At 36.0% G+C, this 19,185-nt stretch overlaps 1 protein-coding gene across 2 annotated transcripts; it reads right to left on the bottom strand.

Annotated features, from left to right (window-relative positions):
• Nucleotides 1-6,000: 6,000 nt before the first annotated feature.
• Nucleotides 6,001-16,696, bottom strand: LOC133532687 (UDP-glucosyltransferase 2-like). Of its 2 annotated transcripts, none has more exons than XM_061871465.1 (9): nt 16,591-16,696; nt 14,373-14,533; nt 13,209-13,302; nt 12,280-12,472; nt 11,799-11,996; nt 10,905-11,124; nt 9,548-9,767; nt 7,369-7,588; nt 6,001-6,378 (listed from the first exon to the last, which is right to left on the bottom strand). In XM_061871465.1, the coding sequence occupies exons 2-9, from the start codon at nt 14,523-14,525 to the stop codon at nt 6,105-6,107; spliced, it is 1,572 nt and encodes a 523-aa protein (XP_061727449.1). In that variant the 5' UTR covers nt 14,526-14,533; nt 16,591-16,696; the 3' UTR covers nt 6,001-6,104. The 2 variants fall into 2 exon arrangements, with proteins under 2 accessions (XP_061727449.1, XP_061727442.1); XM_061871458.1 differs by lacking the exon at nt 16,591-16,696 and adding an exon at nt 15,858-15,897.
• Between the last annotated feature and the right edge of the window lie 2,489 nt (nt 16,697-19,185).

Raw genomic sequence — 19,185 nt, forward strand, 5'->3', positions numbered from 1 at the left:
GTTCCTATCCCTGTCTAATCTCTCCAGTGGCGTCAGGAAGGCTCATGAATTGCATGAACCATAGAGGTATAATAATATGGAGCTGAAATGGGGGAGGGCAACAAATAACCCGACCAAATTACGTAGATTGTTTTTGGTATGTTGTCAGGAAAGTTAAAACGTGTTTTTAATTTTGTCACATTGAGTATGTTCTATCCTTCACGGGCGCACGCGTATCTATACCCATCTATATACATATTAGGTCTATGACATTCCATTTCGGTGTATTGTGGCGCCACCTATTTAATGTTTTTTTATGGACGCCTTTCATAGAGATTTTGCTCCTTTTTATATACTCCATAGTATTGAGAATCGTCCGATATTGGATACCCTAGTGATAATGTATCGATAACGACCCGACCTTGCCAATAAGAGACAGGCGGGGCCTCAGAGTTTGTTGTCATGCGACTTATGAGTAGGTACCCACATATAAAATGTAGTGTGATTGTTTCATTCAAAATATCTACATGGTTTTGTATCAGCCTTTCATTTTAACCTTTTTAGAGCACTGACATCTCAATGTTTTAGAGCATGAATTTAAGATTTCGAATTATGACATTAAAATAACGAATGTTAAATTAAATATATAACATTTTATTTTGAATAAATATATAAACTATATAATTAAATACACTTAAAATTATATCTTTTTTTTTTGAGATAACGCGTTTATTAAATCTATTGTTAAATAGGTACTTTTATGATAAACAATACAACTAAATTAATGCCAATAAATCAAGAACATCTTCTGGTGCCAATCAATAGCGTCATGGATCCTGGCCCGACCACGACACGATAATAAGATTTAATTATATTACACAAATTAGTGCCGCATAGTTTTCAAGATATCATTCTTGGGATTTGTGGCACTACCACGCCCGCCCACGATAATACCGCGGTTACTATTTATTGATTTATATTATACTATGCAGCAAATGTGCATGTGATTGGTAGCAGTGTTGGCCGAACGTTAACCATTAACCAGTGTTGACCATTAACCATTACAAATTGAAAGTAAACCATAACGGACGATTCAAGTTTACGGTTCAATTTGTAATGGTTATTGGTCAATTCTAATTAACGTTCGGCCAACACTGTTTGGTGGCACTAAATAGCACCTAAAAGACTATTAGATTAGTGCATTAACCAAATCTTGTGAGATTGGTGTGGTGTGCCACGAGGAACCAGAGAGATTTTAACCACGCATTTCTGAGGCCAAAAGAAGGAAAATATGTTATATGAGATTAGGTCAATTTCACAAAAAAAATAGTTTCTTATTTCGTATTTTTGTGTGCTTGTACATAAAATGTAAAACTGTAACTCAAAAAGGAATTGATCTTTTTTTAGTAAAAGCTGTGTTACTTGTTACTTTTTGACATCTATTAATAAGGATATTTTGACCAGGCTGACGCAACTAGGAACAAAATAAGTTTTGTATGGAACTTGTTTCGCAAATCTTTGCCAACGAAGAAAAATAAAACGTCAGTGCTATTTATTCTGTCAAGTTTACATCAAGTCAACTGTCAGCCTAATTATTTTGTTTGTTATGAAGGCTTCAATGTTTTGTTCGGGTATTTCGTGCAATTTCTTTATTATTTAGTGAAAATATCGAAAATAGGGAACCGTGATCAGAGTAAAGAGCGACTTTGTTATAATGCCACCGAGAAAATGGTTTACTAAGTGTGAAATATGTGGCAAGCGAGCCACTCGAGAAAATCACGAAAAAAGGGATTTTATGGCGAAATTTCCCTTGGATAAAGACCGGTACGTATTGCTTTAGATACTTTTGACTTTATTTTGGTGCAGCAGGCTTTAAACACATCGAAAATTTGATATTTTATATTATTTTTAGTTGTGAACTAGGGATGTACTAAAACTATCGATAATTGTATGTTTATACACAAATAAATGCCCGTACCAGGATTTGAACCTGTGACCATCGGCTTCATAGGCAGGGTTACTGCCCAGTAGGCCAGACCCGTTCTCATGATTAACAGACATATAAATACATAAAAAGTTAGAGCATTGATAAAGGGTTGTTGATAACTGGATGCTGAAAAACATGATTTATAGATGCATATTAGCGCTAAATAATCAGTTGATCATCTCATTAGCAAATACTTGGAATATAAACTGTAGATAAAGTCATGTTTGTCCAAGGCTGTATGTTTTCAGATGCAGGCAGTGGGTCAAATTTGTTGGGAACGAAGACCTGACGATACATCTTCCCATAGAAAAGTAACATTTATTGAAACATGTATGTGCAGAACATTTTGAAAATAAAGCTTTAAATAAATAAAAAAACACGACTTAAAAACTGTATTAAAATAATTCGGGTCCACATTAAGCCCGACCAGATATTAGTCCACTCAAAGAACTATCCACTATATAACATACAACTTAAATGTGGACTCGATGCTAACCTGATTTCGAGTACAAAATTTATAGACAGGAGCCTATGTTTCAACCCTCCCCATTTTATCGATATCGATAAGAATCGCAAGCGTGTAGCGTACTACACTATTTAAATCGGTTATGTTGGTATTATAGTTCCTTGACAGTTCTTTGTCGTAGATTTTGGTAATGATTTGCGAAACAAACTGAGTCCACTCGCTAGTATGGAAGTCCCGTCTCTTAAAACGTAGTGATTATATGCTCTTTGATTTTGACTAGGTCCCAGAGTGGCAACATCGCCATCAAAAACGCCATTTTGCACTAAGTAACAATAAAAAGATGTTTTCTTGTGTAAGTGGCTTAACTCCGAAATTAGACGAATTCCAAATAAGTTTATAAATAAGTTAGTTATTTTAGTCTTCATTATGATCAGGAATATACTGTTAAAATCTCTCGCAATGCTCACTGGCACCGTGTATAATAATGAATACAAAAGACTATTCACTTACCTAAACGTGGGCTATGTTATGATGCCACACTTACAAGCCGACTACTTATAAGTTTTACGTTGATAACGATAAACGATTAGATGTAGGTTCTGAATCAATCTGCCCGCATCTAACTAAATCAAATCGTACTATCTCAACAATAAGGTATACGATGCCAATAGGCTTACAACATCGCCCAATGTTTATATTACTTGTGAAATATAGTTTATCTAACTCGGATATAAGATAAACCTTGGTAGCATACTCACGGTAGAACACAGGTCCCAGGTCCAGGTCCGCGCCTAGGCGTCCACCAATTCAGTTTTCTGTAGAAAATATCACGCAACCTCCGTACACCTGTCATAGAACAGACTGTTCTAGCATGTCACCCTTGAAAAAGTACTTATTTAATTATTCCCGATAATATATTGATAATTGTCTATCTAAAACTACTAAGTGGTTTTGTGGACTAGACCACGCGATAAGCTGAAATGTATATGTAAAAATAAAATTAACTTGATTGAGTCATTATCACTGCGAACTCACAATCAAGGCCTATCGACTTCCTTGAGAAGATATGACTAGACCTAGAGATTTTTCTAGCACGAACAAGGCAACGCAAGAGACTTCCTTCCGATATTTAGTTTCGATATATTTTATTATTGATCTTATACCTAACTGTCATAATAATGTCTTAAACCAATGTGGCATGTTTGAAAATAAATGAACAAGAATTACCAAACTAAATATAAGTTACAAGAATAATAACTATTTATAAAATAAACTAATATAACTAAACCTAACTTAAATAATAATATAACTAAAATCTACCCTCCAACCCTTGGCCTCTTGGCAGAGTGCCCATCACGCAGGCAGCATTCCCACGCTGTATCGCAATAGCGAGTCTTTGCGCAAGAAAGCTGCCCGCGCGAGGGTCTCCTGTTGCCTCCCTTAATCGCTTCCCGAGCTCCTTGTGGAGCCCACGCGTACCATTGCCCCTCGGCACAGTATAATAGAAAATGCGCTAAATGCAGAGCAACGGCTGCTGCACTGAAAAACAAAAATCTATTGAACACACATTAAAGTGATTTTCATTAAGATTAACTGCTTTATACAATATCAACAAATGTTTGAAAACAGTAAAACGTTAACTGTTTGAACATTTCTAAAAAACGAAAAACGATAAAAATAAACGAACAGTCACTAAATTTTAGAATTTTGGTAATACCTTACTTTAAATTAAAGGAAGGTATCACCAAAATCTACTGGATTTCAATAAATCAGGTACCGCTTTATTGTATAATCACTACATAAAAAACTAATTCTTTGATAACAATAACTTATACATAAACTTAAAAAAAAATAATAAAAACTATAAATAAACTTAAAATAAAGGTCCTATAAATAAAACACGTCCTCCAAGTCACTGCCGATGGGCAGTGTGCCCAGAAGGCTGGCCGCATTGCCACGTTGAATGGCAATGCTAATGCGTTAAGCAAAATACTGGCCAGCCTTCTGGTCACCTGTGGCGTCTATAAGGCGCGCGGCTAAGTTCCTGTACAGACGGCGCGCGCTTGGCCCCCACGGCCCCAGCGTTTCGACCCCAAATGCCTCAAAAACATAACTACTGCCAAGGGTGGCATATTTGCGGCGTTTGAGGTCTTCTGCCAGGGAAGGTACGGAACCCTCCACAATGCGTGGTCCGATACGCACTTGGCCGTGCTTTTATTCTACTGAAAGGTACTTACAAAAATTGTTGCTGGACTAAATCTTATGTAAGTCAATGATCGGGTCTCTTTGGATGGAAATATCATAGAACAAGATCCCAGAGCCGCCAGACCTTACTTATTTTGTCATGACTAAAATGTATGGGATAATCTAGTGTTAGTATGTAGTTTTATTTTAATGTTTGCATACTTCCTACATATATTGTCCCGACGGCCATTTGTCCAGTACAAGGTGCTAAAGGTTGGTAAAAATATTAGTTACTTTTCTTAAATTCTCATGGCTGATTTTTATGAGTTTTGTATTAAGTTAGGAATTTGATATTTTGTACAAAGGTATTTTATTTAAATAAAAGAAAACTAATTTCAGCGTTTTTGAAAACCTATCCCCCAAGGTAGTGAACAAGGGGTTAAACTTTGTATGGAGGTCAAACATTTTTTTTTAGTGCGGGACTTGAGTATATGAGCATATTATTAGAATAAAACAAAAATTACTTCAGCGTTTTTAAAAATTCTTCTCCTAAAAGGGTTAAATAGGGGTTGACAGCCTGGCTGCTTAATTACCTATAAAAGCTAGAAAGTTGAAATTGGCGCACTAAGTTGCATTAATAAAGTAAACAAGAGATAAGAAGCGGTTTTTGAATATTCAACCCCTAAAGGGGTTAAACAGGAGTTGAACGTTTGTATGGCGTTCAAGTTTTATTTTAAGCTAGTAAGTTGAAACCTCGTGAAAAGGTATTATTATCCAGTAGGTAAATTAACTAAAACCATTTACTCAAACCCGTTACTATTTAGGTTATACTGAGCAACTTTTATTATGGGGCCAACCCCGTTATCGCGAAAAAAAATTGACTCTCCCATAGAAAATTTTAACGTGAGACCAGCCAAAATATACGACAGCCAAATTTTATTTCGTGATTTCGGGGAAAAAAGAAAAGTAATTTCAGCGTTTTTGGAAATTCAGCCCCTAAGAGGGTTAAAAGGGGGATGAAATTTTGTACGGGGATCAAGTTTTATATTACGTTAGGAACTTGATACTTCGTAATAACACATTTCCATAAAATACGAGAAAAGTAAATAATTTCAGCGTTTTTGAATATTCATCCCCATATTAGGGTTAAAAAGGGGCTGAACGTCTGTAACGGAAACGATTTGAGTAGGTAGGGATTAATAGGAAGGAAAATATTAGAAAGTACGAAATTAATTTTGGTGCTTTTGAAAATTCAGTCCCTATTCCCTAATAGGGTTAAAAAGGGTTAAAAAGGGTTGAAAGTGTGTTTTGGGGAAATAAATCCACGCGAAGTCGTGGGCAACAGCTAGTCTATTTATAAAAACAACTTTAAACCAATGCGAAATTTGGTGAAAACGTTTATTTGATAGATCTTAAATCTATGTAACACTTAAGTACTGAGGCATCATTCGTTTATTACGTATCACGAATTTTGTCATTCCTTAAAATTTAATTGGTTTTCTTTTCAGTAATAGGCACTTTGAAGCTTAGTTTCCTAAATAACAATTTCAATACTACTTTAATAACATACAGAGCCACTAAAATCAATGCTAATAAGTCTAAGTACATCTTCTGGTACCAGGGCAGCAGCAGTGCGGGGGAGCGCAGATGCAGCGCGCCGTGCGAGCGCACCACGTGCTCCACCCAGTGCACCAGCTCTTTGCCTGGGTGCACCACGCGATCGTGGTACAACTTTGAAAGTTCTTTCGCTTTCTCAGAATACCTGAAACAAATAGTGAGATCAATACCGTAAACTGGTCTTACTTTACTCCCCTGTGGGTAACTATGCCCCAATTCTGTAAAATTACTTCGCGTCTAATATATTCAAATATTATATTTCTAAGTTATTATACTTAGATAAACGGAAACCAATATATACAAGGAATGTGTATATTGAATTGCTTCATTAGTCATAAACTAATCTCTCTTTCGCCTATTATTTTTTCACATCACCTATTCGGAAAAGGGCTTTCTTCCCTATTAGGAGGGATCAAAGTGCAACTTTTTTCCCTGCTAGGAGGGATTAAAATATAACTTTTCTGTTCAAGGACACAATTTTATTTTACTGTTTGCATACCTACTATTTTTTAACCTAAATAATATTTAGAAACATAATAATTTCCTCATAGGTGATGTGAAAAGCAGTATGTGTCACATTGTAGCAATATTATTTCCACCTTGGGCGTTAACACTTGAATCCCTCACTACACTTAGGATTATACTATTATGCCCATGCCGTAAATGCCTATGTCGTTCTCCCTTATGACACAATCTACTATTGACGCACATTCGGGTAACTTTGCGCCCCTAAATAAACTCTAGATAGGAGCAAAGATACCCCAAACAATGGGTATATTTTACTGCTTATTCACTACTTCAGATAAAGAAAAAACAATATTATCATAATGTTGATTTACCCAAAAAATATGTTAGTTACGAGTAAGATGTGATCTTGAAGGACAACTGGAGATGCCTCGTCTTTTTGCGGGGGAGGGGCTCGTCAAATGTATGGCTATTTGCACGTAACGTACAAATAGCCATGTCAGACAAACTTCAGTCCATACAATACATATGACCATTGGCCAAGGTTTTCGACAAAGAGGTAAAACTCTTAAAAGCGACTCCAGTTGTTAAATCCTCGTAGGATGTGGTATACGATTGATGCAATATTTATTTTACTTCATACAACATAAAAGCCGCCTGTTTCACTTACTTTGTATTAGATAGCATTTCTTCTATGGCAACCTTCATTTCACCAGCCATTTCGTAAGACAGCTCAACCATTTTCGCATATCCCTTGTTTACAGCTCTCAGCGCATTGACGCGCTGGTCGGCTCCGTACGGCATGACGATCGTCGGGACTCCGAAGTACACTGTCTCGGTGGTGGAGAGGAGACCGCCATGGGTGATGAAAAGGCGCATGTTGGGATGAGCTGAAACATAATTTCAAATTTTAATAGTACTTATGTAATTTGAATATTTGAAACCAGGCGCAAGGTAACATATGTGATAATGTTTGCTGGAAGCGATTGAAATAGTAACGTAAGGCTTAGGAAAGGATAGGATCTGTTAAGGAAAAAATCGGCCAAGTGCGAATCGGACTCGCACAGGAAGGGTTCCGTACCACTATCTATAAAAACGGTCACCCATCCAAGTACTGACCCCGCCCGACGTTGCTTAACTTCGGTGATTGGATGAGAACCTCGAGATTGGAAAAAAATATTTATTTTATTCTGTTTTTAGTATTTGTTGTTATAGCGGCAACAGAAATACATAATCTGTAGAAATTTCAACTGGCTAACTATCACAGTTCATGAGATACAGCCTGGTGACAGACGGACGGACGGGCAGCGGAGTCTCAGTAATTAGGGTCCCTTTTGACCCTTTGGGTACGGAACCCTAATAGTGTGCTTGCTATAGTTATTAGCCACTACATAGTAATTTAACAGCGGCGGCTAGTGACTATATATTAAATGATGATGATGATGATGGCTAGTGACTATATATTACGGGTGTTCACTTACATTAAAGAAAAAACTAAAACTACACAATCTATTAATCGTCATACCTATATGTAGATATCGGTTTTTGTCCACCCGGTCATTGAATTCTCTTAATGATTTTGGGTAAGTTTTTATGCACAATGGCATCTAACGTTTTACGAATATCTTGACGACCGATAGACTTCAATTGCAATTTATTTAACAAATGGATTTGAGATTATGAATGTGTTTCATTTTATGGAAATATTTAGAATGAAAATAGCCAAAATTGCATTCCCGTGCGTACTTTATAAAATACTAAACTAAAGTAAAAGGTATGTTTGTAAACAAATGACAACATGGCGCGCTGAGTGCGCGTGCATTCGTCGAGCGCGCGGCTCCAATTTTACGTGTTTCTTCATAGAACATCTTTTGTTCACATGCGGAACTGTGGCGAAACTTCTCTTTCGCCCTTATGGAATTTCCTATTGATTCAATATACTAAATCTTTTTTCATGGGAGCCAATCCAAAGCGCTCCGCCTCGCGCGTTACGTGTAAAATATAGCAGTAGGCGAGTAGTCATAGGTTGTCTATGAACTTATAATTAATAATAATTACTTATTTAACTATTATTGACCTGTTTACGATAGGTATATTAATTATGAATAAGTAGTATTAGATTCATTAGGTACTATAATTTCATTATGATTATTTATGGGAGTGCACTGCACAAGCGCTCCTTAAGGAGAGCCGCTAGTTGGCCACTATTAGTAGTGGCCAACTAGCGCTAATCAGAAAAAAAACAAGCCAATAGGAGTGGTCAATAACTACTTATAGCAGTTACCCTATCACATAGAGTTGGATTTTTTCTTCTCATCATTAATGAATAGGTTAATGACCTTTACTGAAACGGACTATAATTACAGATTCAGACCTGTTCAGCTTTCAGACTAAGAAAAGTGACTCGAGCTGGATGACCTGCTTCTATCGACCGATAAGTAAGATAATAAAAAGCGTTTAAGGAAATCTCAGGAACCCTTTTACAGAATCTGAACCTCAATGATCTTAAGAGGGAAAGCACGTGATCGTCCATACAAAAAGAGAAAACGTTTTTCCACTTCTATATATTTTCCTTTTTAATATGTTATTGACACAATAAAAAACCAGGCTAATAGGTTTTTCCTTTTTCAAAATTTGCAAAACAAAAAAAATATTTTGTCGTAAAACCGAAACCTATAAACCTAGAATATATTATGTTGGAGCGATCGTCATCAAAATCAAAATTGGTTTGTTAAGATATAGTTAGTAGAAACCGTTTTCTCCCGAAACGGAATTTCATAGAAAAAGTACCGTCATTTCGTTAGGATCGCAAAGCTATTCTTCCTTCTTAAATGGCCAATATATCTTACCAAGAATGCTTTGCTGCGGCGCCCACTCCAAAATATGAACATTTTTAGGTAAATTTGGTAACTGTTCTTCAAACTTCCATAGCACAGTTTGCTTCAATCCACCAAATACTTCTAAGAAATCTTTTTTCAGAGATTCTGGCCAGTCTTTGCTCTTGGCATTGGTTCCCATACTGAAGTATATGACTCCATGCTTTGCCTCGTCCATAATCTTTTGGAGATTCTGTAAGTGTACAAATTACATAGTGTGTTTCTTATGCTTGAATAAACTGTGACATTGTAACTTATAATTTAAAGCATAATACTAATATTTAGAAATTCCTTGAAATTGATTTTCTTTGTTTGAGTTCTTGAATAAGGGTAGGTATAGTTTAAAATTGAGTACTTCCCGAACTAATTATAGGAAGCTAAAAATTTTAGAAAGTGAGATTTTTGTCTAGTTAGATTTTTTTCTAGAAAGCTAATTTGTTTTCTAATATGTTACATTTGTAACATTTAATTATATTCTAGGTAATGTGTACCTACTGAGTGCTATATCAAAAAGGTCTAACAAATTATCAACATTTACGTTTAATTACACAACAGTACCCCTAGTGTAACTAAATCCGATTTTGAAACGTGACGTACGCGTTTGCGTTTAGTCTCATTTTGTATGGGTTTTTGAACAGCGCGCCAAGCGGGACGTTTTGGAAAGTCAAAAATCTCATACAAAATGACACTTAACGCAAACGCGTTCGTCACGTTATGATGTCGATCAAAGTTACACTAGGGGTACAGAACAAAAATGTTGAAATGGCCAGCCGCTATTGATTTTGACAACAAGCTCAGGGTGCGTAGACAAAAATCGTAAACGCTTCACAGCGAATGAAACGCAACTGTCTCTGTCACACTAATTTGTAAGAGTGATAGAGAGATAATTACTCTACGCTACGGAGTGTGAACGAATTGTCATCTTGTCTACTCACCCAGGGGCCACAACAAGTCAACAACTAAGAAAAACTTACGTTTGAATCTCTGACACTTAAACGGCTGATTTTATTACTGTACTACACTTTTTAATAAACAAGGCTGCTCTGACAAAATTATACAAAATAAAAGAATAAATAGTAAAATTCGTTGTAAATGCATATAGATTTTGTAGTGGAAATAGTTATATTAGTGTTTGCATTTTGCTAGGTTTATATTCTGATACCACTTATGTTCTCAGTGAGATATGTATGTTGAAGGAAAGATCATAATCTATACTGTACTAGTTACGTATACACTGCCTATATTGTTCTTAACTTGTATGTTTCTGTTTTATCTCCTTGTAATAAAATAATATAATAAATAAAAATAAATTAGAACTGTGGGTCCTTACCGCTGGAAGAGGTTTGGTGTTAGGATCGATATGATATCCTCCGATTTCCTTAACATTCGGGGGCACACTGATGGGCTGGCTCAACGAACTGTGGGAGTTTGTCAGCATGAACGTGCCGTTGTACACGACTTCCTCGTATGGCGGCAGCTGTCTACCCCGTTTTGCGAATAGAGGCGTAAAGAATTCTTCGTATATTGCGGTCTCTCTCGGCTGTAAGTAGCTGAAAGTACATTTTACACATTTTGGGTAGTGACAACTTAGAGAAGTATTCTATATTTTTAAGACCAAGGCTCGAAACCCGTTAAATTTCCAAACCGTTATCATGTACTTAGCGCAAAACATTTTAATTTCGGTGTCGTTCGTTAAACCGATATTTTTAAACCAGTTTTTAGAACGACATTTCCATAAAGTTCTTGTCAAATTAATCGGTTTAAATAGAAACTTTAGAATAATAAAAACCGTTTTTAGGGTTCCGTAGCCAAATGGCAAAAAACGGAACCCTTATAGATTCGTCATGTCCGTCTGTCTGTCCGATTATGTCACCGCCACTTTTTTTCCTATGTCGGATGTCGGTGTCTTTGTTTACGCGGCACATCACTAGGCCGACCGGCCGTCTCGTCGCTTGTCGAATAAACTGGTTTATTTAGGTTTCAATAAATTTCTTAAAACGTTCGCGTTCTTACGAAAGTTTTGAGTAAAACCATAATAAACCGGTATTTACCGCTATTTTTAAAACCGGAACCTTGTTCAAGACCTACATTTACTAACGGCGCGCAATACAGGCTACGAGCGCTAATATGATTTGTGATAAGTACATGTAGGTATGTTTATTAATAAAGTTCCGGCACCCCTGTGTGAATTTTCAAAACTCAGTATACATATATGTTTACTTACAAATATTTTATAGTCTTGATCGCAGCCATGGTCAATAAGTTGGCAACTCGCTCGAAGAACGTAAACGGTGGAATCGTGGTAGAAAGGACGTTTGCGTTAAACGAGGGGTTCGAAGGCTCATGTATCAGCTGGAGCACTATCCAGTGCGCCTCCACGGACGACGACCAGATCAGTGGGCAGTTATATAGGGACGCTATCCTGCATGTACAACCATTATTAGAAATGTAGTTATATCTTAGAGTGATGGGGTTGAAAAAATTTACACGTTGTATTCATGAAATACTCGATAGTTAAAAGAATGCTCTTTGGTGACTGAGATGCCAGTCGATTTATTTTACGACTTGAAAAAGAATAGTCTCGTCAATTTTTCATTCCTTTTTTATGTTTGTATATGGACTTTGAACTCGTTTTTGAACCTAAATGCAATCACCTAAAATGTATCATCGTCAGACAGATGTGTTTTTCTATGTAGGTACCTTACCCGGCAAAAACATCGGTGAAAAGCCACTCTACAATAACAGCATCAAACTCCTGCGTAGGGTCGCTGAGGAAATTGACGAGTTTATCACTTTCCATCATGGACTTAATCATCTTAACGAAGTCGGGTATCACGGCTAGTACATCGATGTTTGTTTCCTTGTTTATGATAGCCCTTAAATTTAACATTTTTGAAGCTGTAAAATAACAATTACAAATTAATATAAAATATAAAAACCTATTACTACCATAAAAAAGCCGTTTTATATAAAAAAAATAAACTACAAAGAGTAAACATTTAGATCAAACGTCAATCAAATGGGGTGAGTAGGGATTGAGGGGGCAGAAGGGACGCGGATATTTTCAGTTACTACTTTGGTTTTCTGGTTCAGGCTGTTCTAATCGTAAATTTACTATATTTTTAGACATATTTATTTTTCTTGTTGCAAAACTGAGTAGCCAAATTATATTATTATAAAAAAAATGGATCCACAAGAACCAGGGTGGCGGGCACCCATCATGCGGAATAGGAGCGATGAGGATGAGCGAAGAGTGGGACGGAGAGCGGATCAAGGCAAGCTAAATCCGAAATTCACAATCTGAAAGTTTTACTCCATACATTTTCCCATCTCACTCCATTGCATTTCGTACTATTTTATGCTTATCTTCAAAATTATGAAATTAAACGACAGATAATCATTAAAAAACTAAAATTCACACGGCCGGACTATTTTTTATGTATAAAAATCAACGTTCCACATTTAAAAATATTTTTTTATTGGGTGTCGGTTTTGGCCCTACTCACCCCATTTTACGGTAATTGCACTTTTATCCGATATACATTCCAATAATGATAGTAGTCAAAATCGACGTGTAAATAAATATTTGGTTGGCGTATAAAAAAAAACTATATCAACGATCATAGAAACTCACTTTGTTTGTTGTAAAACTCTATATTTTTGCTAAGATCAACTTCATGATACTTATCGGTCGTTTTATTCGATGGAAACGGAGTTGCGTAAGTAACCTGGAAATTTAACCATGAAACATACTTAGTTTATAGCACAATCGAATTAAGACTAACCTCAAAATCTCTGGTACAGTCCTGAAATTTCATATGTACTCGTATGTTAATAAAAGGTCTATTTTTCATGTCCACACTATTTGACTTTTGAGGACCTCGAGGAACAGCCGTCATCTTGGAAAATAACATAGGAATACATAGGTCATAATGAACAACATTTACTACTAGACCGCGGGCCAGGAGCATATTTCGTCATTCATCGCCTCTTGGCTGATACTTTGTCACATGATAGTTATTAGATGTTGTTTTAAACTAAAAAAACCGTCAGCCGGTTCTATCGCGGTGGAATGACCGTCAGCTGTAAAATGAACATGTATAAAATATGCGCCTTACCACTTTATGTGCGGCAAAGTATGCGTAATCTCTTCGAGGTTAATCCTAATCCGATTGTGCTATTAAGGTTAAAATTGTTTGTATGTCCAAATGTTACTTCATTGATCATCCTATCATCGCAGATTAACTTGTTACCTCAGTAAGTACATAACATTGGACATCAACAAAAACCTAACTACAATTGTGATCGTGAGGCAAAAATCAAAGTGCCGGTAAGGCAATAAAAACAAAGTGAAAAAGCTGCAACACGCATCGCTAGAGGGTGCGAGTGCAAGTAGCATAGTTCAGGGCTATAATCGTGAAAATTTCGTCAATTGCGGGCATTTTTCTCTATCACTCTAAGTACGTCTTAGTGAGAGTAAAAGAGAAAGATCCCCGCAATTTGCAAATTTCGGTTTTCGCGGTAGGCCACAGGGTGCTTAGCCAACGCTTTTGTGCAAAATTGTTACGTTTTAATGGTGCATTTTAGATCTATGTTCGTGATTTTTTTCCTCCAGCGAAAGATCCAGTTTTGAATCAATGAAGTAAGTAGAGAAAGGTCTTAAGATTGCTATTCATACTTTTGACAGCCGTATTTCTTAGTTGACCTCGGAACCCTAAAAATCGACCTAGTATCGATCGTCGATCGTCACCAAAAATCGGGGTGTATTAGAAACAAATTCAAACTGAATTGCACTTACCTCATGTCCAGCTTCCAACAGATGTTTGACATAGCCTGCTCCAAGTATGTGGTGACTCTTTCCAGCTAACGGGAAAACTACTAAAATCTTGTAGCCGCCACATAGATGTAATAAAGCTATCAGAACCAGAGAAGATAGAACTAGTTTTGCCATGATGTTAACTGAAATTAAAAAAATTGTTTTCGATATTGATGCATTTAATTATAATTCAGATGTAGACAAAATACCACACATAAGCATTAAGACGCTAGGTAGGCCCAATGCCCTTGAGCGTCTGGGCGGAGCTAAACGCTCTGTCCCTGCGCTACCCGGCAGGGGTCGGAAACCAGTATTTTTTGTATGGGAACGAAAACGGTATTTTTTCGTTCTTTGTTAATTACTTCATTTCTAATTAGGCAATCTAATAATACGAAGTCGTTATCTGAAAACATAACTGAGTCCTACATTTAGAGTATAAAATAAACCGAAATATATGGTTATTTCGATGTTTTTGCAAAAAACCGGTTCCGATCCCTGCTACCCGGCTTACCCGTTTCACAACGATCATACGTAAATTTGTTTCGCTGCACCGCTACGAGGTTCAAAGACTCAACTCAGACGCACGCAGGTGGCAGTGACAGATTACGAAAAAAATGAACATTAGTAGGGATTGCAAACCGGATCCGGCCGGATTTTGGCCATAACCCGGCCAGATCCGGCCGGACCAGATCCGGTTTGGTATAGGGATATTAAAGTTAATTAAATGACATATTTTTCTCGTTTTTTGCGTAATACGTATTCCTAAATCTACAATTTGAAGTTAATAAATAAATTCCTAACAATAAAATTTAACTTAGTAGTAAAAAGTGTGACTGTCAATATAAATAAATATTATAGGACATTATTACACAAATTGACTAAGTCCCACAGTAAGCAATAGGGCTTGTGTTGAGGATACTTAGACAACGATATATATATATATATATAATATATATAAATATTTATAAATACTTAAATACATAGAAAACACCCATGACTCAGGAACAAATATCCATGCTCATCACACGAATAAATGCCCTTACCAGGATTTGAACCCGGGACCATCAGCTTCGTAGGCAGGGTCAGGGTCAATCCGATTTTATATATATATAAAATCGGATTATACTAAAGATTATCAATGTTATCATATATTCATTCACACATATAATACATATTTATTAGCCCGACTCTAGTCGGTTGAGTACCACTGCTCATTTGTTTACTTTTAATCTCCTATCACAACATTATGACACAACATTAACCTTCTCTTTAGCATAAATTACAAATGCCTTCCATGGCATCTCCATCCTTTAATTTTTCCTTCTATTACAGTATTTATGTAATCGTCATATCGTGCCACCAACATGAAAGGCAACTTCTATTCCCAGTCATCGTCATAATAAATATATTTTTATTGAACTAAATTTAAACTTTTTTATTCGTTTTATGCTCTGTTCAACTTCATACCTCTCATCCGTCGCCTTTTCCTCATCTAAAACGCACAATGCGTGCTGTATTTAGGCTTTATTTCATTTTACCGGATCCGGTCCGGATCCGGTGATTTTAGCCGGATCCGGTAGCTCCTGAAAAGTGCCGGATCCGGCCGGATTACCGGATCCGCCGGACCGGATTGCAATCCCTGAACATTAGGTATTCAATTCAGGCTTGTAGTGCGTTTCTACATAACGCCATTAATAGTTAATTTGTAAACTACGTACCTATTCATTTATCGAATAGCTTTTTTTGTTTGGCTAAAATAATTAGAGTCGAATAAAAAAATGATACACACGCACGAAATGTTGAATAATATTCGATTTCTTGAAAAAAGATTAATAATTGACAATCATTCTATGTAGCATTTGTAGTACCAGTTACAACATTTATTTTAGTTTAAAAATAACTTTAATCGAATAAACCGTTTAGAAGAAATAGGCAAAGTTAGCCGCAAAACGGCCTGTCGTAATGTTTCTATTATGGAGTAACTATAAGTCACAGGAAAAAAGTCAAACGTTAAAAATATTGTACACAAAATGTAGATTTATATATATTTTCTTTTTTTTGGACCGTTAAGAAGAAACAAACAAGAGTTTACGGAGAACAAACAAAAACAGCGCCTAACGCCTTAACTTGCATTTTCTATACATAAACATTAACATGGTAAAGGTACATATTTATTTTGTTTGGCTTTATAATGTCTTACCTCGTTTTAGAATCTCTCCCTAAAGAGAGTCGATCGATTGTAAACTATCGAGCTATTAATAAAACTATAGACAATCAGTCAATAAAATAAATTATGTATGACTACAACAATAGTACAACTAAATCCATAATTATCAGCCCTTTTATTTATATCAAATTAGCTTGGACGCTTTACGTGAAAATTGCCGTTGGTACCTTTTTTATTTCAAACATCGTATTTGACTATTTTGTGATGTTTATAAAAGTTTTTTTTTTTTCAAGTTTTGCCATTAATTTGTAAAAGTAATAATTCGTGAATATTGATGAATGTTTCTTATTCTTTCACGTAATTCTATTCTGCATAATAACTTTAGACATAATACACTGTTAGCATAAACTCACTAGGTACTGGATAGTTGCGCGTACGTACACTACGCATAATTTTTATTAATCGAAGTATCTTTTGCCATAAAAATTAATGTCTGAATTGAGACCTGTTATCTGTTTCGTTTCGCATAATTTTATTTGTAATAATTATTTTTTGCATAACGCGCTATTAAGCATGAACTACTACAAGCATAAAATCTTTTGGCATAGAAATGTTTTGCATACTTGCAAGAGTCATATATGTTTGTAGGGCGAATATTTTTTGGCAGAAATAAATGTAGGACAGACAAGACCACGTGGATAGTGGGGTGTTCTGATTCGGTTTTAGATGACCTTGACATTTTGGTGACCTTTTCATTTAATGAGTATTTTTTGCAATTCATTTTTCTAAAACGGCTGATCATTTAATTACTCCCCATTACAAACCGAGGTTTTTCATTTTAATATTCGTGGAAAAATAATTCTGCCAAATAGGTTATGCCCGATGCGATTTGGGTCACGGAAGTTATGCCAACTGGACGGAACCCGGCAGCTGCCTCCCCCTAGAGAATAAAATTTGTAACTAAGTGTATACCACCTTTATCCATCGGCCATATCAACTGTCTCCCCCCTAGTCCATCGGTCATATCAACTGCCGCGCCCCAGCTCATCAGCAGCATATCACAACTGTCGAAAACTGCTAAATATAAACAAATCTGCGGTAGCCGAACATTTCATACAGTCAGGATCAAAAACCTCTTGAGCATCAGAATTCAAAAATCGAAAGGCCAAACGGAGGCCAGGATGCATCGAAAGGCCAAACCAGGATAAGCAAAATGATTTTCCCCAGCGAGTTTGGGTTTGTATTTATTTTAGATGAAAGAATAGACATGCAGTATAATTAATACTTGTTACTCTCAGTTATATTTTTTACATTCGGTATTTGTAGAACTGAAAATGTATATACGAGATTCTTCAATACGGCCGTCACATACTTAATAGTGATAATACCATTCGATAGGTCGTGATACTCATTCAATGGTACTGTGCATTTTCTTGTATCAGTACTATCAATATCGATACTCGATAGTGTTATCGATCAAGGGTGTTATCGATTAACACCTATGTCTGTGCGGAAAGGGAAGAGTCGTGGAATATATTGGATCCCATAAATTCCACGACTCTTCTCTTTCCGAACTCTAAATCTTTATAAATAATAGTGGCCGTCTCTATGGCTCGTGTTAAGCATAAGTAGCTGTAAAAATAAATGAATGACGACCATAAATGAATATGCTTGCTGAATCTATTTCACATTATTTAATTAAAACTGAACCTCGTAAAGGCACCTTGTGTTTAAAAAATACTCAGACGATACTAAATAAATAGTATATCTACTCTGGCAAGCCAGGTTATCAGTAGAAAAAGGCGGCAAAGGCCATGCCAGGATAAGCTAAGTGATTCTGCCCCACAATCCCCCCATCGAGTTAGGGCTTGTAATTTTTATGGGTGTTGTGACTCTACTGTAGCATTAGTAAGCTAAACTTTAAAGCTTTTAGTAAAAAAAAAATACATTAAAAAGTGCTAAATAAACACAAGCTGCGATATACACGCATCAGCTCCAAGAGCTGCTAGTGTATCAAATAAAATAATATTAATAATTATAAATCATATACGATCATTTACATTATTTTGCTTTTTTGTGAACTACAAGACACTTTCGAGTACAAGAAATACTAATAACAACTACTTTTGAGTACACTCACAATACATGTTTCTTAGGCTATGAAATTGACAGTCAACTAACACATTGCATGCATAATGATAAAGTTTGTAATAGATTAGCATCAGGCAATTACGCATTGTTGAAACTAAAACCTCTAGTTAACCAAAAAACTTTAAAAACGGTATATTATGCCTATGTTAAAAGTGTACTAACTAATGCTATTATTATCTGGGGAAATGTTGTAGATGTAAACCGGGTGTTAATTTTACAAAAACGCTCGATTAGAATAATATGCGGGGTAAATTGGCGCACATCTGCGAGAACCTACTTTGTGAAGTTTGAGGTAATGACGGTCATATCATTGTTTATATACAACTCTGTGTTGGAAATTCACAAGAATGCAAGCACTCTGCTTAAGCGTTCGGATTGTCACAATTTTAATACAAGGAACAGTAGCAAACTAATTCTTACATCACTTAGATTAAAAAAGTATCAAAAACAGGGAATTTTCATAAAAATAAAGCTATT

Source organism: Cydia pomonella, chromosome 2 (assembly GCF_033807575.1).
Source record: "Cydia pomonella isolate Wapato2018A chromosome 2, ilCydPomo1, whole genome shotgun sequence".
In the NCBI taxonomy this organism is placed as follows: Eukaryota; Metazoa; Arthropoda; class Insecta; order Lepidoptera; family Tortricidae; genus Cydia; species Cydia pomonella.

Excerpts from the sequence above, each read along its gene's own strand:
- LOC133532687 (XM_061871458.1), bottom strand. The coding sequence starts at position 15,882 with ATGAGGAAAAGGCGACGGATGAGAG. Across the intron at positions 14,534-15,857 it reads GAAAAGGCGACGGATGAGAG|TTAACATCATGGCAAAACTA; the intron begins GTATGAAGTTGA and ends TTTTAATTTCAG. Across the intron at positions 7,589-9,547 it reads GCCGCAGCAAAGCATTCTTG|CTCATCCCAACATGCGCCTT; the intron begins GTAAGATATATT and ends ATTATGTTTCAG.